Source organism: Onychostoma macrolepis, chromosome 15, assembly GCF_012432095.1.
Source record: "Onychostoma macrolepis isolate SWU-2019 chromosome 15, ASM1243209v1, whole genome shotgun sequence".
In the NCBI taxonomy this organism is placed as follows: Eukaryota; Metazoa; Chordata; class Actinopteri; order Cypriniformes; family Cyprinidae; genus Onychostoma; species Onychostoma macrolepis.
This window is the reverse complement of record NC_081169.1, coordinates 26,775,044-26,799,146: the sequence shown is the minus strand read 5'-3', so window position 1 is coordinate 26,799,146 and position 24,103 is coordinate 26,775,044. Positions and strand designations below refer to the sequence as shown.

The 24,103-nt window shown below is 37.0% G+C and overlaps 1 protein-coding gene across 7 annotated transcripts; it reads left to right on the top strand.

The window, feature by feature from the left end:
- Positions 1-538: 538 nt before the first annotated feature.
- LOC131520906 (single-pass membrane and coiled-coil domain-containing protein 4) lies at positions 539-23,391 on the top strand. 7 transcript variants are annotated; one of them, XM_058745442.1, is made up of 26 exons: positions 558-806; positions 1,021-1,383; positions 3,887-4,065; positions 4,723-4,839; positions 5,045-5,174; positions 5,268-5,311; positions 5,385-5,477; positions 9,875-9,982; positions 10,254-10,378; positions 10,683-10,860; positions 12,080-12,148; positions 12,341-12,433; positions 12,510-12,593; positions 12,765-12,863; positions 13,499-13,564; positions 13,649-13,773; positions 14,451-14,523; positions 14,611-14,735; positions 14,811-14,925; positions 15,106-15,276; positions 15,386-15,454; positions 16,339-16,470; positions 16,846-16,932; positions 17,240-17,377; positions 18,153-18,266; positions 22,403-22,578. In XM_058745442.1, exons 2-26 carry the CDS (start codon positions 1,023-1,025, stop codon positions 22,439-22,441), a joined length of 2,934 nt encoding a protein of 977 aa, XP_058601425.1. In that variant the 5' UTR covers positions 558-806; positions 1,021-1,022; the 3' UTR covers positions 22,442-22,578. The 7 variants fall into 7 exon arrangements, with proteins under 7 accessions (XP_058601426.1, XP_058601425.1, XP_058601423.1 ...); XM_058745440.1 differs by having other exon boundaries at positions 559-806; positions 14,808-14,925; XM_058745441.1 differs by having other exon boundaries at positions 593-668; positions 14,808-14,925.
- The last annotated feature ends 712 nt before the right edge of the window (positions 23,392-24,103 follow it).

Genomic DNA, 24,103 nt, shown 5'->3' with positions numbered 1-24,103 from the left:
CTCAAAAATCTCAGTCCTCGCTCAAATATTAAGACGTTTTACGTTCCTTAGAAGAAACTTGTGTGCTAACAACTTCAAACTTTCAATCTGATAAATGATTTCGCATGTACACCAATATCTGGCGCATCAGTCGCTGTAAAATTTTAGACTAAAATCCCGTGTCCTTTTATCACAAACGTGTTTTTTTTTTAGGCTTTTGTTTTGGATTATTTATTTATTTGTATGTAATGTAATATTTATTTATATGTAATGTCAGCACTTTGTATGTAATGTTGATGTTTTATGTACTTTTATCTTTGCCATTAATAATAAAAAAAAAAAACACTGAGTAACAAACCCCACGTGACCTGGCCGTTTTCTCAGCAGTAGTATGAACAAACATTTACACCATAATAATGATTTTGAGAAACGTTGAAAGCTACTTAAATTTTTTTTTTTATATATACCCAGTGAACTATATACTAACTTTTAATTTGAATAGTCGCATACCTGACCAATCAGATAGAACTTCCGGGCAACTACGCCCCGCTTCCTTATTGTGTTCGTTCAAAGCATTTTTTTCCGCTCTAGTTTCGTTTTCTTTCGCTATGGCGGGAGTTTAGAACAGAGCAAGAGAGGGAACGGTCTCCACGGTAACCATCTAAGCCGGAAGTGCTGGGCTCACTAGTGTAAGCAACAACAACATATAAAAACAAATTAAATCTACTCTGCATTCAGTTCATATAAACAAACAGTTTATTTAACGTCTCAGCGTGTGACGGAAATGCAAATGTTTTGTTAATGAGATTCGCCGACGTCAAGTACCGGTGAGTTTTTGTCCGTTGCACTTTTTTTAATTTCCATGTTCATACCGTTAGATTTTTTAAAAGAGCTTTTATCTGACCAAAAACAGTTAAATGTCATTATATTACGATTTAGCTATAATTAAGATTAAGCAATACTTTGTTTTGATTGTCTATCTATCTATCTATCTATCTATCTATCTATCTATCTATCTATCTCTCTCTCTCTCTCTCTCAGTAATGTCTAGGTCAGTGATCTGTCCCCTGAGTGTAGGGGCCACGGCTCCGGAGTCTCTCTCTGTCTTACAGCGGCGTCTTCAGACAGCGGAGCAGCAGACGGAGGAGTTAGTGAGGAGTCTGGGCTCTTTGGGAGCGTCTGCGGATCAGCTGCTCGTGAACTCTTCACACGGGAGCTCCTCTAAGCGTCCCATCAGTCCTGTGAACATCCACCGGGCCCTTAGTGCTGCAGGAGAGGGTTTGCTGTGGAGACAGTGTGAAACGCTGGTTGCACAGGTGTGCAGATTAGAAAGTGTTTTGCACGCTCTGAAACTCTCCACCTTCCGTCTGGAGACGGACAGACAGCTCAATCCATCCAACACAGGTCAGTTTTCAGTGGTCCATGAGAATTATGCATCACAGCAGTATGAAAAATGGATATTTGAGATTTGCAATACATTACATTTAACAGTGTTATTAAATTATTAGTGTTTTTAAAATTTACTTTAGAATAGCATTAGATGACAATAGAGGTATCCAAATGTAAAAACAGGGTAAATGAGCATTTAAAAAAAAAATATATATATATATATATATATATGTTTTTAATCTTTTCAAAACTTTTACTGTTACTTATTTAGTTTTAAAGGTTTATTAAACATTTCAGAAATGTATATTTATTTTATATCGCAATAAATACCTGTATAACACCTACAACTCTTTACAAGAGAAAAAGCATAATCCACTGGTTCAAGGCCCCACAAAAACAGGTTATCCTCCAGCTGAAAAAAGGTCCTCAGAGTATAGTCCAAATATGTATATCCCAGAAGCCCTTTGCTCTGAAGTAAAGTCCTTAGCAGCCAACAAAAGTCCATAATTTCCCCTCACCCAGAATGCCTACGAGAATGTTCAAAAACCAACATATCTTGCACATGAAAAGAATTAACGAACATTTTGGCATGGTAGACATTCATATATAATGACCTTTTTACATCTTTATCCATAGGGAATAACTATCCTGCAGGCTTTACTGTGACAGTGTTACAGAGTGTACCAGTGTACCGCCCAGTGCTAGTTCAGCAGGTGAGTGTCCTGTGGTTTCACTGAAGGCAGTGTTAATAGCAAATTGACATTCAGCCGGCCACCTGTCCCAGTCACGATGGCTTTCAACTACAAAGGATGCAATCATGGTCTTAACGGTTCTGTTGACTCGAGAGATTTGTTTGAGGGTGGTAGCTGGTGGTGAGCTTCCTTGTTATTACCCATCCCTTACACAGATCCGCGGTCTGACAGTAAGAACTTTGGAACTCCCCACCTTGTTAACACCTCTTCTTGCAAAATCTTGCAGATTCGGTGAGTCTTGCTGTCTCTGATAGGGAAGAGCTCTACCCATTTGGTGAAATAGTCGACCACTACCAGAAGATACACATTTCCCTTTTTGCTTTTAGGAAGGGGACCCATAAGGTCCACCCCTAACATGTACCCAGGTTCCTCTATTTCTGTGGATTGGAGGAAACCAAAGGGTTTAGTGTTACCAGGTTTATATTTCTGGCAGACCGTGCATTCCTTCACATACTTCCATACGTCTTTGCGTGCCACCAGGCGACTTCTAAGATTTTCTGAAGAGTCTTCATTCGCCCCAGATGTGTTTTGGGAGTGTTAAAAGCATTAAAAAAAACTCCTTCCAGGTTGTGATGCCACTTTTCGACAGCCCATATCACTGCAAGACATTCTTTTCCTGAGGTTGAATAATTCACCTCTGCTCCCCTCAGACCCCTCGAGGCATATGCAATCACCTTTTCCTCTCCTCCGATGTTCTGAGTTCTGAGAACCGTCCCCAGGCCAACTGAGCTAGCATCTGTCTGGACCTGGAAGGGTTGCGACGGATCAGGTTGAACTAGGACAGGGGCATGTTGCAAAGCATGTTTGAGATTCTCAAAGCTTAACTGGATTTCTTTGGTCCATGCCCACTTCACATCTTTCCTCTTGAGGTGGTTCAATGGGACAGCCAGTTCAGCAAAGTGGGGAATAAATTTGTGGTACCACCCAACTAACCCCAGGAATCTCTGAAGTTTCAACAGGTTTTGTGGGATTGGGTACTCCCTGATGGCAGCGACCTTGTCCGAGTCAACTTTTACTCCCTGCTTGGACACCACATGTCCCAAAAACTTAAGCTCTGCTTTCATGAAGTGGCGTTTCTTAAGATTTAAGGTAAGATTAGCCTCCTTCAGTTCTTGGAAGACCGCTTCAAGATCTTTTAAGTGTTGCTGTTGACTTGGGGAATAGACAATTATGTCATCTATGTAGACAAAGCACACCTTCCCTCTTAGCTTACCTAACACTCCCTCCATCCACCAGAAATCCAACCCCTCTTAAATAAACGGGCTACAGTCTGTTCTGGAAGTCTAGGGAAAACTAATCAAGCTACCCCTCGGATCATAACAACGGATGACATACCTATACGGTCGAAAGCGTATAGAGCTTCTCCCTTAAAGAAAGAGGTGATGGAAAGCGAGATTGATAGGAGGATGTGAGAAGGTATTATAACTGTAACACTGTCACACTGTAGTAACAATTGTACCGAGATGTGAGCAAAACCTAGCAAAATCTTCCAAAAACCTACTTTTATACTGTAAAAACAGTATAAAATAAACTGAATAAAGTCATTTTTTAGTATAGTATTTTTTGTTATATAGTTATAGTATAGTTTATAACTAGCTTTATATAAAAAAAAAAAAAAAAAAAAAAGTGTATGCAATGTCCCCATTTAGATAACTAAACAAACATGTGTATGTAAATGAGTTTTACACTATATTTGTCAGCGTGCATCTGTGGGAGCAGTTTCCAGCCCCGCAGGAGCCGTGTTTGTAATTTCCCTCTGTGTGTAGCGCGTTTGCAGGAGCGATTAACCGCACTGCAGGAGCAGCATGAGGAGGAGCAGCGCTATGCACGGCGGGAGGTGCTGCAGTTACAGGATGAGCTGCAGCAGGCCTGTGAGCAGAGACTGGAGGCGCAGCGGGAGCTGCTCAGACTCAGGGAGGCGCTGGAGAACACCACCTCTGCTAAAGTAAAATAGCTCATGGACTCATATTAATTAAGAGACTGCATGAAATGTTTGTGCGTATAAAGATTAGTAAATTAACTGCAAAAAAAAGTCTAAATAAATTTTTTTTTTTAAAAGTCACCTTTCAGTTTTCAGGTGAACTGGTAACTAGTATTTTTTTATATATTTAAATAAATATGTAAAACATCAAGTATCTTGTATATGCAATTATTGTTTTTAATAAATAATTATTAATTAATTTAATATATAAATTAATGATTATTTTTGAATTCATTTATATTTAAATTTTTAATTGTAATTTTACATTAATTTTTTAGTAATCCTGTTATGTGCATTTGTCAGTTTTGTTTGTTTTTATTTTTTCCTAAATAGTTTAATATTAGTTTTTATTTGAGTTTTATTTCAGTTAGTAATTTTAGAACTACAAGGTAATATTTAAAAAAAAGTTTCTTTTCACCTAATCAGCCTAATTTCACTTTGAGATTTCTTTATTTCAATTAACAGAAATGTTTTTTTTTTTTTTTTTTACGATAACAACAATTTTCAAAGAGTGTATATTCATGTTTTTCCCAGTTAAACCAACTAATCTTTATAATGTCATAAGTAAAATAGTTATTTCTATCTCAGTTGATAGTTCTTGACCTCTGAAACTGTTCGCAGATGAAGGAGCAGATGGTGCAGGAGACCACAGCACTCTTGGAGACTGAGCAATCCCACAATGCACTGCTGCTGAGAGTTGAGGAGATGGAGACAGTGGTGGAGAGGGAGAGAAGACAGGTAAACTGAAGAAAAGACTAGAAAAGGTTCACATTATGTTCTCATTTATCGTGATCTCACTTCTTATCTGACCGATAAATGTACTTGAATGATCTTAAATCATGTGTCTTGTGGGAAGAGGCTGTTTCTAAATGATCAGATTTACGATAAAACGGGCCAAAACAAATTTAATCTTTCTGTGCACTGTTTGCTGGTGTCTTGTCAGGTGGAGGTTCTTCAAGCAGACTGTCACGCCTTACGTACTGATGGACAGGCAAACAGGGCAGAGCTAAAGAAGAGGCAGGAGCAAATTCTGGGCCTAGAAAGAGAGTCTCAGGAGCTTCGAGACCAATCCGGTCAGAAACACTGAATTATGGGACATTTTAAACTTAGTTTATGCTACAGAATGTCTGTTGGTTGTGAAACTAAAGTGTTTTGTTTCCTCTCAGGAGTGAAAGAGACTCTGATATCGCAGCTGACCAAAGAGATCAAGGTACGAGAACATGTGAGAGGGACACTGACAGCGGTAATGACACGTCTCATGATGTCTTACGGTGTGTGTTTAGAGTGTGAAGACGGCTCTGCAGAAACAGCAGCAGGAGAACAGCAGACTCATCAGAGATGGACGAGACCTCAGAGCAGCTGCAGATCAAGTCCAGGTACACAAACACACACCCATGTTTTATGGGGACATTCCATAAGCGTAATGGTTCTTATATTGTACAAACTGTATTCTCTCTCGCCCTACATCTAAACCTACCTCTTACAGAAAACTTTCAGCATTTTTAGATTTTCACAAAACTTAATTTTCTATGATGTATAAGCTTGTTTCCATATTGGGGCCAAATAAATGTCCCCACAAGGATGAGGATTTCAGATATTGCCATCTTTGTGGGGACATTTTGTCCCGGGAATGTAGAGTTTACCAGGACCAAACACACACACACACACACTCACTCACTCACTCACTCACTCACTCATGATCTGTTTAGCATTATATAATTATGTTAGCTCAACAAACCCAACATACTGCCATTGTACAAATTTGGATTAGAGCAATGGTTCCCAATTTTGTTTGGTCACATCATTTTGTTTGAAAGTAGTGCTTACCCCCCTATAATCTAATTATCTTTTAAATATTATATTATATATTATTATACTAAAGGGGACAAGGGGAAAAAAGTGAGCTGCATGCATTTATGTGAAAGGGGGAAAAAAAACATTAATTTCCTGCAGTTTCTCTGAGATTTTTTTTCCCCAGACAAATAATGAAATATTTTTGTTGACAAATACAAAAGAAAAACAATTAAAACAGCATATGTTCTTTCTGTTTGTGCTGTTTTGAATGATAAAACATGGAAAATACTTCACAGGAAGATAAACCTTTTTCAGCATTTTTAGTTTTTGCTTCCTTTCTGTGGCATATTAGCTCAAAGGGGAATATTAATAATTAATCATAACTCTTTATAATTAATTATAATATTTGGATAAGTTAATAGAATTACAGTACAATCAATTGACCAGGTTGTCTAGCGAACACACACAGTATTGATTATTTATGAATTCAAAGAAATCTTAATTTCCAGGGTAAGAGAAATACACTTTTTAAGGTACAGTACTACTCAGAGCATGTAACAAGATCAAAATCGTTAAATTGACTTTGTTGCAAGCAGGGAATCAGAAACAAATACTCATATGTATTGTGCACAAAGTTTTATTAACTAAATCACAAACACCTAACTAGACTAAACAAACACATATATATATACACACACACACACAAATCACGCATACATGGTACATGGGAAGGGTAAGTGAGACTGGATGAATGAAACTGGACAGAAACAGAGGAAATGAGGCTGAGTTGACCATCTGAAAGAACCATCAGTCTCTAATTCAAAGCGCAGTGTACGATAGCTTACAACAAACCTCTGTGTGGTGAAAGGAACGATACTTGCATTTGACTTGGATGTGGAATGAGAGTCTCGTGAAGCTTCTGAAGAAGATCTGGATGGTTCAGTTCGATGGCCGAAGTTGCAACCTCTTGAAACTCCGAGGTTGTTCTTGACTCTGTTGGGGTTTGATTGAGTCCTCTCTCCTAAGTAAGCACATGGCTGGGTGTAAAATGGGGCCTGCTGGCCCTGTGGGCCGCAGTGGAACTGCAGGTCGCAATCCAGAGATGAAGATGCAGAGACTGCCAGGAGCGGGGAGAGAGAAATGTCTGAACGAGGGCATTTCCATAATGGTGAATTCCAGGGTTGAGTGAAGATAAACTCCAGTGGTATTAGTCTGACTCTTTGTGGTCAAGAGCCATCTCCCCATGCTTGGGAGATCGCACACGGCTCTATATGTTGGCGCCTGCCAGGCGCGCACGCACCAGCTCAGGCGCTCCGTGAGTCCGCCCGCAGCAATCTGAAGATTTTGTAGAAGAGAGGGCGGACCTGTGCGTGCCCTTTAAGGTTTGAGAAGAGTCACGCCTTTCAGGATGGGCTTGACCAATGAGAAAGGCTGAATTTCCAAGCAGAAGTTTGGAAATACTGGGGGGGTTTATGACCCTTTGTCTGAGAGCATGGTAATTTACATTGTAACTGGACTGGATGTCGATATACAAACTAGTAAAGATTCTTAGAACACTAATATGTTGCATAGGTATCTATCATAAGCATGCATAAAACAGTATACAATACACAAGAACATACAGGTGCATCTCAATAAATTAGAATGTTGTGGAAAAGTTCATTTATTTCAGTAATACAACTCAAATTGTGAAACTCGTATATTAAATAAATTCAATGCACACAGACTGAAGTAGTTTAAGTCTTTGGTTCTTTTAATTGTGATTATTTTGGCTCACATTTAACAAAAACCCACCAATTCACTCTCAACAAATTAGAATACTTCATAAGACCAATAAAAAAAAAAACATTTTTAGTGAATTGTTGGCCTTCTGGAAAGTATGTTCATTTACTGTATATGTACTCAATACTTGGTAGGGGCTCCTTTTGCTTTAATTACTGCCTCAATTCAGCGTGGCATGGAGGTGATCAGTTTGTGGCACTGCTGAGGTGGTATGGAAGCCCAGGTTTCTTTGACAGTGGCCTTCAGCTCATCTGCATCTTTTGGTCTCTTGTTTCTCATTTTCCTTTTGACAATACGGTCTGGTGAGTTTTCTGGCCAGTCAAGCACACCAACACCATGGTCATTTAACCAACTTTTGGTGCTTTTGGCAGTGTGGGCAGGTGCCAAATCCTGCTGGAAAATGAAATCAGCATCTTTAAAAAGCTGGTCAGCAGAAGGAAGCATGAAGTGCTCCAAAATTTCTTGGTAAACGGGTGCAGTGACGTTGGTTTTCAAAAAACATAATGGACCAACACCAGCAGATGACATTGCACCCCAAATCATCACAGACTGTGGAAACTTAACACTGGACTTCAAGCAACTTGGGCTATGAGCTTCTCCACCCTTCCTCCAGACTCTACGACCTTTGTTTCCAAATGAAATACAAAACTTGCTCTCATCTGAAAAGAGGACTTTGGACCACTGGGCAACAGTCCAGTTCTTCTTCTCCTTAGCCCAGGTAAGACGCCTCTGACGTTGTCTGTGGTTCAGGAGTGGCTTAACAAGAGGAATACGACAACTGTAGCCAAATTCCTTGACACGTCTGTGTGTGGTGGCTCTTGATGCCTTGACCCCAGCCTCAGTCCATTCCTTGTGAAGTTCACCCAAATTCTTGAATCGATTTTGCTTGACAATCCTCATAAGGCTGAGGTTCTCTCGGTTGGTTGTGCATCTTTTTCTTCCACACTTTTTCCTTCCACTCAACTCTCTGTTAACATGCTTGGATACAGCACTCTGTGAACAGCCAGCTTCTTTGGCAATGAATGTTTGTGGCTTACCCTCCTTGTGAAGGGTGTCAATGATTGTCTTCCCCATGATTGTGTAGCCTAGTGAACCAAACTGAGAGACCATTTTGAAGGCTCAGGAAACCTTTTCAGATGTTTTGAGTTGATTAGCTGATTGGCATGTCACCATATTCTAATTTGTTGAGATCATCCATTTTATGGGCATCATGTATCTTTCCAAAGGGAAAACAAAGTGAGTGTTGCTCTGCCCGCATTCCTTTGAGCAATAAAACTAGTGTTATCAGATTGGTTGCCATGGAACCGGGGGTTTGGAGTCATTCACAGACATACTGGCACCCAGTATGTGTATTGGGTGAGGGGTCTGTGATTATTTGTTAAATCTAATGAAAAATTGTGTGTCTGATTGGTCCAAATGCTACATTTCCGTGTTGGAAAAATGTACATAAAACATTTTAATAATTGTATATTTGAATAAAAAAATTCTGCTACAATATTAGCGGTTATGTTTAAAAATTCTATGGAAAATCGCTGATTTTCTGCCAGTTTCTCTGAGCTTTTCTGTTTTTTTCTGACAAAAAGCAGAACAATTCTGTTGACAGTGAAAACTGCACACGTTCTTTCTGTCTTCACTGTTTTGTTTGAATAATGAAGTTACTCTTTTCATTGGAAAATAAAACTGAATCAATTTTTTTGTCAAAAGGCTTACATTGTTCTGTTTATTTTCTGTGTTGCAAATATTTGCATAAAGCTTTTTAATTATTAAAAAATGGGATTTTACAATTTTCCCAAATAAATTAATAAATAAAAACTGATACTGCAATATTAAAAGAATAACTAAAGGAAAGAATTCCTTTCATATGCAAACCCATATGACTTTATCTTCCGTGAAACTCAAGGAGGGATGAAAGGATGGTAATTGTAACTGTCAAGTTCCAAAAGAATATAAAAGTACCGTATAGTAATTCATATCATTCATATGTTCTATTACCTTCTGAAGTTATTTCTAATAATATGTGTGAAAAACAGCCTGAAATTTAGGCCGTTATTCATCTGGCTCATATGTATCTGTCCATCCATCTAGCTTTTTATAAGCAAATAACATGATAAACTTTCCTTTTCTGATGTAAAAATGTTTGTGCATGTTATGATGAATGAAGGTTATTATAAGACGTTAACCTCTTTCTTTCTTTCAGGTGTTGAATGAAAAGTTAGAGGTTCAGTGTTCAGAGCTGAGCAGCGCACTTCATTCATTAACACTGGAAAACACTCGACTACAGACAGAACATCACTGCAAAATTAAGGTATTTCAATTCAGTTTCAGTTTTAATGTCATTTGATAGCATGAAAAACAATTGTCCATTGGAACTGTCAAGGTGACATAAGAAACAAAATAAAAGTAATAGTAAAAGTGAAACAGTATTTAGCAAATTAGCACTAATTAAACATGTGATTGAGAAGGATAAAGATGGAAAATAAGACTAAATATGCCAGTAATAGTAAAACTGAACAGAAGTTCTGCTGATAGAGACAGTTTTTCTCACACACACTGCTATGAATCTGTTGTTTGTTCAGGCGGAGCGAGATCGTGTGTCTAAACACCTTCAGGAGCAGGATCTGCTTTTAGACACAGCCAGGAGGAACATCCAGGCTGAACTACAGGGCACGATATCAGAGAAACTCGCCCTGCAGAAAGAGCTGTGAGATACACATACAAATTCACTACTAGAAATCATTCACAGCTGGTGGATCACGACCCACAGCAGGAAAAAGACAAACGCTTCCTATGTCTTTTGTTGCTGATGCCAAATGCTGTATCCAAGCAAACACTACCGTATTTGGACTCACTTGAAGATTGTTAGATTTAGGCTGATGGCAACATGTTGCGTGATCCTTGAAAACCAAAAGTAAACAACATAAAAGAAAATATGACTGTAAATCACAGCTCTGACATAATGTACTGTAAATGAAATTAGGATTTTAAACTTTTATTTTCTCTCAAAGGGAGGCACTGAAAGCAGATCATGCCAAACTGCAGCAGAGTTCCATTGTTGCCCAGGAGACAGCTGTCAATCACCAGCAGATGCTGGAACGCACCATCGAGAGGCTTCAGGGGGAGCTCAGCTGTACCGTGAAAGATGGAGAGACCCTGAGAGAAGAGAGAGATCAGATAAAGAGTGAGGTCAGTTGAAAGTTCTTTTATAAGTTAAAAGAAAAGGACTGCGATGTTGTTAAATGTATGTGAATGAAACGGATAAACAGAAATTCTGACCAGATGAATCACATTTGAAACATTTTTTTTGTTTGTTTATTATTATTATTATTAGTAGTAGTAGTAGTAGTAACATATTTTTATATTATATTATATTATTATATGTAAATTGAATAATAATATGTATCAGTTATATATGACAAATTTTACATAATTAATATACATATACACATTATATAATGAATTACAATTACTAGCATGCTTAATGTTTATAAGAATAAAATATTGCTTTTAATAAACTAATATAAATAATTGTAATAATTACAGGGACAATAACAAATGTAATAATAATAATAACAATACAAAATTTTATTAAATGATATATAATTATATAATTAAGATCCGTACATATACAATGTATTATAATTATTAGCATGATTGACTTTTATAAGAATAAAATGTTTTAATAAATAAATATTCATAATTTTTATAATTACAGTGACAATAACAAATGTAATATAATAATAACAACAATACAAAATTTTATTAAATTATATATAAATATATAATAAATATAAATATCAAAATATGTATTATAATTATTAGCATGATTAATTTGATAATAATACAATTATAGTACTTAAATTGTTATTAAAAATAATAAAATATATTATTTATTATACATTACACACACATTACATAATGTACCGTAATTATTAATATTACTAATTCATTGTTAATATATTGTTATTTTTATTCATACTTTTATTTATTCAAAAGCTGCCATTTTAGCAAAGCAATACAGCAACAAATGGTTGTGCACTTCACATCATATTAACAACAGCTCTTAAAGGAATAGTTCACACAAAAATTAAAAATGTTGTCATCATTTACTCACCCTCATGTCATTCCAAACCTGTATAAGTTCTTTTCTTATGTTGAACACAAAAGAAGATATTTTGAATTTTAAAGAACCAAACAGTTGTTGGTCCCCATTGACTTCCTATAGGGAAAGAAATACTATGGAAGTCAATGGGGACCATCAACTGTTTGATTACAACATGAGGGTGAGTAAACGGTGACAAAAACGTTTTTGGGTGAACTATCCCTTTAACATTTGTAAAAACACTGCGCCACACAACCGTTTGTGGCCCACTGTTTTAATGAACTCTTTATTTCCAAATCTCAGATGAACTCTGCAGTCATTTCGCTGGAAAAGGAGAAGAACATTCTGGAAACACAGCTGTCGGAGATCAAGGTACTGTACTGCTGACCAAATGTGAGGTCACTTCTTGTCTTTCTCTAGTGCATTCAGGAGATCAGAGTTTTTCACTGAATTTCATATCTTCTCCTGCATTTGCTGGATATAAAATGGAGCTCATTTCACCTGCTATACTGACTCCACTACAGCAATTACCATAAACATCCTCTTCATCCCTGTGATTGACAGGTGGAGTTGACCATGGTGAACTCAGCACTGCAGAAACAGGAGGAGGAGAACAAGGAGCTGATGGAGAGCCTAGCAGCCTTGGAGCATCAGCAGGTTTGAGATCAAAAGATCACAGAGTCAGATGCACGTCAAAGGAAAGTGCGCTTGTAAGTCTCTCTCTCTCTCTCAGGTAACTCATCGTCAGGTAGAACAGATGCTCTGGGACTTGACAGACAGCAAGAACAAACTGGCCTACGAGAAGGGCAAGTTGCAGGTCTGTTTCACACAGACACACACATTTTGTATGTGTATGGACATTTTGTGCAGTGTGACATGCAATGATGCTTGAACAGTCATATGATGAACACACACATTATATGTCAGAAACACACCAGGCTTCAAATAAACAGATTGTGTGTGTGTGTGTGTGTGTGTGTTTACACAGGCACGAGTGCAACAGATGGCTGCTGACCTGAAGACATTGAAAGCAGAATGTACTCAACACTGTCAGAACAACACTGCACTGCAGAACACTTACACACAGGTAAACATACATACACATACACACACACACACACACACACACACACACGAACATACACATTGCTCTAACAAACAAGCTTCACAAGCTCTGTGCTGCTCAGGTGAGTGAAACTGAACTGCATGAATGCAGAAAAGCAACTGAACTGGTAAGAATTCTCAGACTGTTTATAGATTAAAGGGCTCATATCCTGAGAAATCAGATTTACAGACATCTTTTGAGATCAAATAGTTTGCTATATTTCCACCTCAGTCCAAAAAGATAGTCTATTATAAATAAACTAAATTATTAATATAACAAAAATGCTTCATTTGTATATCACATGATTTCTGTAGTGCTGAGCCAGTATTACAATTCTGGCTGATACCTGACAAGCCAATAATTATTTTCTTGATATGGCTGATTTTAAAATGAAAACTCTAACTCTTGTTTTATGCTTTTTGAGTTATTGAATAATGGAGCATTTAAAAACTGTGAAAGCAGCAAAGCGTTCTTGGGCGTAGGGTGCAAAATGATGGTTGTTTTTTGGAAAGAAACTTTAAGGACTTTAAGTATAAATATGAAATAATAAACAATGCATGATATGACCCCTTCAACAAGTCAACTACTGAATATTTAACACTCTGTCTCGTTCTCAGGCGCAGAGAGAAAATCGGACATTAAAAGAGCAACTCTTTGCACTACAGCAACAGCACAGAGACACGGTGAGTGATTCAAAGAAAGACAGTTGAAACCTATGAGCTAAATTAACAGAAGTTCAAAAGTTTTTATGTTTTTGTGCATAACAGAATGAAGTAGCGCAGACACTGGAGAATGTCCTGTCGTCTCACGCTCGTCTGCAGCAGAACACACAAACACTGCATGCAGAGCTGAGAGAAAGAGCACAGGAACTACACGCACTCAGGAGAGAGAGGTGTGTTTGAGAGACTAAGAGGACACACATCTGGTTAAAAAAACAGGGTCATTGCAACTTAATGGGGTACTCATTTTTTATGTTGCACTGGCTGACATGGCAGCTGTCTTTGACTTGTGGCATGGATGTAGCATTACACAAAGGGTTTTAGTTCCCAGTCCCATTGCAGAAGTGCTATATTCACAGTCAACCATGGGTAAAGGAATAGTTCAGACAAAATGTAAATTTGCAGAAATTATTTTACCCTGAGTTCATCCAAGATGCAGTTTCGTCATAACAGATTTGGAGAAATGTAGCATTACATCACTTGCTCACCAAAGGATCCTCTGCAGTGAATGGGTGCCGTCAGAATGAGAGTCTAAACAGCTGATAAAAACATCACAATAATCCACAAGTAATCCACACCACTCCAGTCCATCAGTTAACATCTTGTGAAGCTAAAAGCTGTTTGTAGGAAATAATTCCATTATTTAAGCCTTTTAGACACTTCAGAGCTCAAATAACACTTTTTTTGTATGAAACTATTATGAGAGTGCTTATATATTTGCTCATTTCTGGATAATGCCTTACCCCCTAGACCTCCATTATAAGTGCATTACTGTAAACATGATTTCTGTTTGTTTTTACTAAGTCAATGATTGTCTGTGGTGATCAGCATTATGTTGTGTGTTTGTCAGACTGCAGGCTATGAAAGAGATTCAGAGGCTTGAAGCTGAAGTAGAGAATCTCAACGCAAGGAACATTGAGAAGGTATAACACACACAAACACACTGATGACCAAATAAATAAGAGATGAGATCAAGGAGTTTAACTGTTTACATGTTCACATTTCTGAAGGTTGAATCTTTGCAAAAAGCACTTGATGAAGCTCAACTGGACAACAGGAAGCTTGCCCAGAGTTTAGAGCAGGCCTTACAGGAAAACCACAATGCACAGGAAAAGCTAATCACCCTCAGCGAGAGGTGAGGGAATGTGATTTTCTGGTTTATGTCCTCCATGTTTTCTTGAGTTTATGTTATACATGACTGCATCAGCAGGGAGGCGGAGCTTAAAGAAGCGAGGGCAGAGATTCGGCGATTGACAGAACATGTAGATTCACACAAGAAATTGCTCAAAAGGGAAAAAGACTCGGGGAGAAAGTCAGCACAGAGGGTAATGTTAAATAAATTATATATTTTGGTAATTTTGTAAATTAATTAGTTATGTCTTGCTAGGTAGATTTTAATGTACAGCATTTACCGGAATTTCTACTCTATTTTTTAAATGCTTTATAAATACATTTGAATTTGATTCAGTTCTACTTTGATTCAACTACTCCCGTTTTCTATATAGCTGAAGAAGGCACTAAATGATGCATCGGCACAGTCAGGTGACCTCTCACGAGCCAATCAGGAGCTTCGAGAGAAGGTGTCTGAGCTGAAGAGGCTTATATCCCATCAGAAGTCTCAATTGAATCAGTATCTGGGCAACAGAACAGCACTGAATCACTCTCTAAGAATCAAGGTGTGTCATTTTACCCACCGTCTGTGCTGGATACAGGCTCTCGCACTGTAGTAATAACATCCCAGAATACACAAACTGAGTTTTTGCATTGTCTTTGCCTTGCCGACAGGATTTGGAAGCAGAAATTAAAAGTCTTGAAGAAGCAAAGGATGAATATAAGAGGAGGAGTTATGAACAGGTATACGTTCAAACCTGTTTATATACAAACAAGTGAAAATTGCCTCTCTAAAGGTTATGCTAAACCAAATTTTTATTATTAACCCAATAAAAATTTATGTATAGTTTTTGATACATGACTTTGTAAGGCCTCTACATCGTTTACGTAATTAATACTGTCCCGAAAAACTTTTCTATAGGAAATCTATAGGAATATTTTTCGATATCATTTCTAAATGTTTGCCTCCGAGTTGCAATACATGATATTTACTCATTAAAGTAATGGCAAAAATAACTTTATTTATACTTTTAGTAACCTTGATATTTCATTAATATAATATTTAATTTCATTATTTATTAAAAAAAAAAAAGTGTTGAAATGCTTTGAGGTAAATTTTTAATACTTTATTTTTTATAATGTATTTAATAGTATATTATGTTGAGCACAATAAAGTTCATTTAAGTGCTAAATTTAATTTAAATTGAAATTAGCTTGGATATATTTAGAGTGCTTTTCAATCTAATAATTTTTTATAGTCTTTATATTATAAATAATTATTATTACATATACATATTCCTTGTGAAATATAATACATTTAAGTATTATGCATAATAACAGGAACATTGTTCATCAAACTTGATTTGAAGTTTAACCATAATAGTCTTGAAAAGTATTGTTGAAGGCAGAGAATTAGTACACAAGCACTGCTTTAATAGCTTGAGCAGCTTACAATGTTGCATTTCTATCTTCACCCTTTGAAGCACTGCTGATAAAAAATATTAGAGCTAAAAACCAAAGAAAAAAATGGATAATCTGACTATAACCAACTTGCTGGACTACAGTGAACATCCTGACTAATCCCTGCTAAAGATGATATCTCAGAGTGTGTTATGTGTGTGTTTCAGTCCCAGTCTTTGCTGCAGCTGCGTTCAGAGATGGTTTCTCTCCAGTCTGAGCTGCAGTGTCTGTCCTCCACTCAGCAGGGGGAGCTACAGGCCGAAAGAAATCTCAATTGCACGCTGCAGGAGAAATGTCGGGTCAGCGTTCTCTTGTTCACCTTTAATCTGTGCCGCTGTCCCAAGTGTTGCCCTCAGTACTTATGGTCCATGTGCAATTATATGGACTCGTAGAATCAGGAGCCATAAGTACCCATCCTCCTTTTCTGCCCATGTCCATTTTTTCCTTCTTTCATCTCTTTCTCAGTTTGTTTGCTTTGTGATTCTCTTTCTGTATCTCTTTTTTCCTTCCTTTGTAGCTTGCAGTATCAGCAAGCTACAGTTTCCTTCATCTTCCTGTCTGTTACGCCCTTCAGGGCATCAATACTGCAAGACCAACAAAGTGCTGGAGAATTGCCATAATGTAAATGAATAATCAGGGGCTTTGTGCTGAATGCTGCTGTTATGTGTGTGCAGCACCTGGAAGAGAGTTTGAAACGGCTCCAGGACGAGAGGGATGAGGCAGAAGTGAGACTCAGGGAAGTTTGTCTGCAGTCACAGCAGGTAAACAAACCCCATCAACATCCGTTTATACATGAGGAATAATAATAGAGACAAATAATGAGAGAATTTTTTTTGTTGAGTAAACTATCCCTTTAAACCGAATCTGAATGCTGTTGTGTTTCCAATATGATCGTGTTCCAACATTGTGAAATTGATGCTGGAAACCGTGTCAGATTTTAGGTTGCCGCCTCCTTCTCTGATCACAGCCAGTGTTGAAATCATGCAAGCTCTCCAGAGGACGGAAACGAATGAAATTTTCGCCTTTGATTTAATTCCTTCGTGTCCATACCGCTTCTCTGTTCCTCAGATCACAGAGAACATGAGTGAGGACCACAGAGGGCTCTGCTCTAAATCTGAGAGCTTTAATGGCCAGACTGAGCCACAGAAACTCACAGAGAGCTTGTGCAGGATGGGAAAAGACGCCACACGGTCCACTCCAGCTCAGGTAGCAAATGAGAATGCAAATTCACAAAATTATTTTATACTGTATTTGTTTAAGAGCCATTATAAAGGCTCCTAAAAATTCAATGATCAATAGCACAGAAGCATTTTTAGAAGAATTTTAACTTAAGAAAATACATTTTCAAATGTTTTTTTTTTTTTTTAAAGGAATTTAAAAGGATTTATTTATAATTTTGATTTTACAATTTTTCCTAAATAAATATACACTACTGTTCAAAAGTGTGGGGTCAGTAAGATTATTTTTTAAGGAATTGAACACTTGTATTCAGCAAGGATGCATTAAATGAATCAACATTTGTTACAAAAGATTTCTCTTGGTTTCCACAAAAATATGAAGCAACACAAAAATCAGCATATTAGAATGATTTCTGAAGGATCGTGTGACGATGAAGACTGGAGTAATGATGCTGAAAATTCAGCTTTCCATCACAGAAATAAATTACATTTTAAACTATATTTAAATAGAAAACTGAAATTTTACATTGTAATAATATTTCTGATTTTACTGTATTTTTATCCAATAAAATCTATCAAAATTATTTTTCTATGAGTTTTTTCCCCATAAAATTCTACCAAACTGAGACTTTTAAATGATAGTTTATATTACAGATACAGATACAGAAAAAAATTAGATATAGATACATGTTTGTCCAAAGTGTCTATTTTTTGACATTCAAATTCATTCAGCTTGCTCTCAATGACATTTCTGGTCTTTCTGTGTTTTTATTCCTGACCTGAAGGCTGTTCTCTGTTTTTAGACTCATGTTTGCTTTTTTGACCCTGAACTGGAGCCCTGGGCCTCAGCACTACAGCGCTGGGAGATCAAGAAAGAGCTGGAACTCATCGCCCGCAGTCACAAACCCACAAGACACGTACGTGCGCTGACCACCTGATAACAGCCTCCACGGAGAAATGCATCACAAACTCATAGATCATGCATGTAATTGGCTTGAACAAATTCAGTTATCTACTGTAGGTGTGTTTATATGCGAGTACATATCAAGCATATTTAAAACATGTATTTTATTGCTTGAAACTAAAAAGTGCACTAGCAAAAATACATTGTTTGTGTGTGTGTAGAAAGATAGAGATGGTCTGCTCATAAAATGATAGAGCTGCACTTTATGACCACGTGTACTAATTACTCACAAATTACTCATGTTAAACATGTTCTTTCCCTGCAGCCCGCATCAAAGTTATTCATTTGCAATAAAACAAGGTCAAAACCCCAGAAAGTACAAATATAACTGCAAGGGAGGTGAGGTCTTGCTGTAAGAAAGGGACAACCTCTATTTTGTCAGTATATGGGGTTATTGTATTGATATAATTGTTTTTATTGGTGTATCTTTTTTTATTGGTATATCTTTTTTTCTTTTCTTTTTTGTCATGCCAATAAAGCTATTTGAACCTGAAAAGACAATAATATAGCAATTACAATATAATATAATTAATTTTATTTTTATTTATTTATTATCATTGTACGCTGCTGTGACATGTACATTTTCCCTTGGGAATTAATAAAGTTGATCCAATCAAAAAAAAAAAAAAATTATATTGTAATAAATTATTTTTATATTCTCACTCTCTCTCTCTCCCTCTCTCTCTCTCTACTCTGTTAGAGAATAATAATACTATTATTATTAATATTATTAATTATATTATGGGGTTTTAAAATATATTGTGAAGGGAATTCTTGAATTCATTGCTCAAAACTTGAGCTTTTTGGCTCCACGAGCTGAACAGCTACCGACTCCTCCCAAACCCCGCCCATCAGAGATATTTCAGTCAACCAGAACACGTAAAAAGCCAGCGCTTGTACTCTGATTGGCTAAAAACCTATGGACAACTCCTCTGCTTCTTATTTGTTGTTTACAGAGGCTAGTGCTGTTGTCACAGAGCTGTTATTTATCAAAACACAAATTTCAGTGTCATATATCACGTTATGGGGATATTTTATGTCTGTTATTTAAAAAAAACAAACAGTTTGCAGCACTTATTTGAGCTGATGCGTAACAGAGCACTCAGGTCTGTCGTCTCTGTGTCTCCCCCTGTCGGTGGTTAGGAGTCACTGCCACTACAGATGTTTTCTTTTTTTCTTATTTCACCTCCTTTCCTCGTCTCGTGCCCCCGCAGACAGGGAGAGAGCGCGCGCGCTCGCGCCTCCTCCTCGGCCTCCTCCTGCGCGCGAGGCTCCAGCGCTGCCACGTAATCTCGCTCGAGCCCCCGCTCACTCACTCAAAACCTCCGGGAACCGAGACAGCGACTGCGGAAGATTAAAAACACACTGTACGAAAGCCCTCCGGCGGGTGTAGCGGAGTGCAGACTGCAGCGGTAAGCGAAAAGTGCGTGGAAGTGTCCCCACGCGCGCGGCGCGAGCGCACGAGACGCAGTCCACATTTAGCGCGAGCGCAAGCAACAGGGCGATCCATGTGTGTGAAGTGGAGCCGGATAGTTTTCAAGTCGTTTGCATGCAACAGGTCGTTGATTTGTTGTCGGCAGCAACTCGTTTGATTGTAAACACTGACGCGCCGCAACTTCTATGCAGAAGACAAAGTGTTCGGCTCGTGCTGTCACGCGCTGGATAATTCTAGTATGTTCTGTACTGTATTAGCCTGATCTAAGAGCTGGACTGGGACTTTACTTTTCTCAAAGCCAGCTTTAGTGTGTTTTGAGCAGAGATACTGAGAACTGTAACTTTTGTTTTCATGTGCAGAGAAGTTCAATACAAGAAGTCACACCCACCTGTACAACTGATTCATTATGTGACATTATGAATCAGCATGAATTTACCATATGCTATATCATGTTTATGTTGTGCTGTATTGTGCTTGGTGGGTTTGGCATGTTGTGTAGTTGTGTTATAGAGTGAGTTAAGGTCATCTAGCACATTGTCCACCAACAAATGAGATTTTATCAAATCAAACTGTAATGCTTCATGTTAGACCGATATAGTCAACATCTGAAGTGGATCAAAACCTTTAATCAAAGTTGTCCTAAAACCTAAAACCAAAATGAGTTCTTGTCTTAGGACAACTTTGATGAACTTTTTTGATCCATGTCAGTTGTTTACTACTATATATCAGCCAGGTCAGTAATAAAACATAATTTTGTGGCACTGTGAAATAATAAAACATTTTAGTCATAGAAGTTTCTGAATTAAATACTTTTCTAGTTTGTGAGCAAATCAGTTCATTTGAATTGGTTCTTTTCATTGAATTAGTCAAACAAATTGGCCTGAAGATTCTTTAGTTTTATTCAAATTTATTTAAAAATCCTTGTCCAGGAATCAGAAATGAAACCCTGTATTACTTCAAGTATCCACATAATTCTGTTTTCAAGTTTTTTTGTGTGTGTGTGTGTGTGTGATTTTTATGTAATTATTAGTATTTTAATTATTTTAAGCATTTCATATCAGAGTTTACATCTCATTTGCACTTATTAAATTGTTTCTAAATCGTATTATATATGTATTAGCATTTATATTTATGTCTAGACATCAGTATTTTGGTCACTGATGGACTTCTAGTAAAGTGAACAGATTTACTTGGAGATAAGAAAACACTCTGAAGTAAGAAATGACACATCAGAGCTTCATGTTCCAGATGAACCTAACTCACCTGAGCTGATCTGCAAGAAACTACAGTTGACTATAGTTAAAAGTGTTTGATTTAACTGTATATAGGTTTTTTTTTTTTTTTTTTCCTCAGGTGAATAGTTCATTATGGGACACACTTAATGTGAGCACAAAATCTTAAGATTCAGGATACAACACCCAGTTCCTGTTTGGGTGGGTGGGAATTGTGTCCGAGGCTGCTGTTCTGCTTCGTTCTGTATGTGTGTGCGCTGCTGCATTTCCACATTCAGATTTCTTACTGCTGGCCTTTGCTCAGTTGCCATGACTACGGGTGAAAAAACTTACTAAAGGTGTGAAGCCACAGATATGGAGCAATATTTCATATTATTTTGTAGGGACAGCATCCTACAGTGTGACATGCTGTGTGAAACATTTTTCAATTGTTACGCATGCACAATTTATATAAAATACTTAAATTAATTTGTTCACACTTCAGGATCATGTAATATAATTTTTTTATTATTTATTAATAATATATTACTATTATCATTTATTAATATATATATATATATATATATATATATATATAATATTTTTAATATACACTCCTGGTATCCTCCTTATCAAAATGTAATAACTTAAAGTCAACAAAATTTGTATCCATTATTAATAATATATATATATAAATATATAAATAAATTTATTATAAGATATATATAAATCATTTATTAGAGGTATATAGTAATTATTGTTTAATATACAGTCCTGGTACTGTTGTGCTGAATTCATCAGTGCAAAAAACATTACAAAAAAAAAAGTAAAAAATCTTTGGATTTTTGGATCTTTGTTCAAATCCAATCAAATTTCACCCTATTTTTTTAGTGCTGTCAAATGATTAATCGCATCCAAAATAAAAGTTTTTGTTTACATAATGTTAGTGTATACTGTGTATATTTATTATGCATATATAAATACAAATGCATGTATATATTTAAGAAAAATATGCTGTTTATATATTAAATATATTTATATATAATATAGTAATATAAATGTATATACGTAAATATTTTCAAAATATATGCTGTATGTGTGTGTATTTATGTATACATAATAAATAAACACAGTACACATACATATAGTATGTAAACAGACTTTTATTTTGGATGCGATTAATCGTGATTAATTATTTGACAGCACAAATTTTTTCCTCATTGATTATTCTATGTCACTCTTAAAAATGTGTCGAACTGAAAGACCACAAAAAGCATCTAAAAATACATTCTAAAATCATGTACCTGAAATCATAATTTTTTGTATGTTTTTAGCTACTTAGCCATTAAATACTTTGTAAGTACAGTGCTACAACTTTACAAATGTTTATTCATGTGCTTCAATTAAGAAAAAAAAATCTTAAAATTGTGTGTATTTTCACAGGACAGTGTATTTTGGGTGTTCATCTGGGATCGCCGGTGACCCACTGTGTGGAAACACACTGAGCCATGCGACAGTTGAAGGGCAAGCCGAAGAAGGAGTCGTGGAAGGACAAAAAGGAGCGCAAACAGGCCATGCAGGAGGCGCGGGAGCAGGTGACGACAATTGTCTTACCGACGCTCGTCGTGCTCGTGTTGCTCATCGTCCTCTTCGTCTACGTGGCGACGAGACCAGGAGCCATCGAGTAAAAAGACTCCAATCAGCCAAATCTCCCGTCCTCGTCTTTCTCTTTCATTTCCCCTCGTTCCTTCCCAATGAATGAACTGGACACAATCATAAGGATGGATGGATTGATAAAGGAGTGGTTTTCAGTGCCATGTTTGGAGTGTGTTAAAGAAGTCGTCTTCCGTTTTGGCTTCTGACAGAGCGCCTCTCCCAGCCACCATGTTGGCTCCAAATGCATTACAGGGTTCTAGTTTCATGCCAAAGCACCTGAGACGCAGCAGACTCGGACTGACCCAGGAACAGGGCCAGATCTGACGCCTCTGTGCTCAGTCAGTACAAATGAGAAGTGACTGTAGTATTGCACATGTCTGTAGCATGCAAGCTTATGCACACACACACACACACACACACAGATCCACAAATGAACATTGATGGGCGTCACATGAAACCATTAATGACCGAAATGAATGTTACCCAGAATGTATACTTCTGAATGCTCCCTACCGAATGCCTCTTAATAACAAGCAGTTGCTGATGTTTGCGGTTGAAGCGTGTGTGCGCGAGCAGATGCACCATGGAGTGCATGTTTCAATGACACACCTGTGATATACAATCCCAGCAGCAAACATACTCTTACTTAAAAATGTATTCCAGCAGGACTTGGATCTGAAAATGTGCCTTAACTTTTAATGACGTAACAGCGTTTGAAGTATTAATAAAGATATAGAAAGCCATGCTGACTGCTTTAAGTATGGTTTTAATAAGAATCTGTGTTTTGATGTTTCACGTTTTTTCCCATCTGTCTCTTTTGGAAAATTCTCTTGGAAACTTTGCTTTTGCTGACAAAACTTGTTGTGTTTTCTTGCAAAATGTATTGCATTTACATTTACATGCACGAGCACTGAAATATGTGACCCTGGACCACAACCAGTCTTAAGTGGCTGGGGTATATTTGTAGCAATAGCCAAAAATACATTGTATGGGCCAAAATTATCCATTTTTCTTTCATGCCAAAAATCATTAGGATATTAAGTAAAGATCATGTTCCATGAAGATATTTTGTAAATTTCTTACTGTAAATGTATCAAAACTTAATTTTTGATTAGTAATATGCATTGCTAAGAACTTAATTTGGACAACTTTAAAGGCGATTTTCTCAATATTTTGATTTTTTTGCACCCTCAGATTCCAGATTTTCAAATAGTTGTATCTCGGCCAAATATTGTCCGATCCTAACAAACCATACATCAATGCAAAGCTTATTTATTCAGATTCATGAAATCTCAATTTCAGAAAATTGACACTTAAGACTGGTTTTGTCGTCCAGGGTCACGTATAGTTTTTAATGCAAAAGCTTTGCAACTTTACATTCACTTACACAAATATTAAAATATGCAAAAGTTTTGAGAGAGTACACATTATAATATAGTTTTCTTCCCGTCTTTCTTACGCCAAAAATATTTAGTTCCCCTGAAAAAT

Coding starts and splice junctions, on each gene's coding strand:
- LOC131520906 (XM_058745440.1), top strand. CDS start 1,023: ATGTCTAGGTCAGTGATCTGTCCCCTGAGTGTAGGGGCCACGGCTCCG. Junction 5,312..5,384: donor AGCTGACCAAAGAGATCAAG/GTACGAGAACAT, acceptor GTGTGTGTTTAG/AGTGTGAAGACGGCTCTGCA. Junction 16,471..16,845: donor CGCTGCAGGAGAAATGTCGG/GTCAGCGTTCTC, acceptor ATGTGTGTGCAG/CACCTGGAAGAGAGTTTGAA.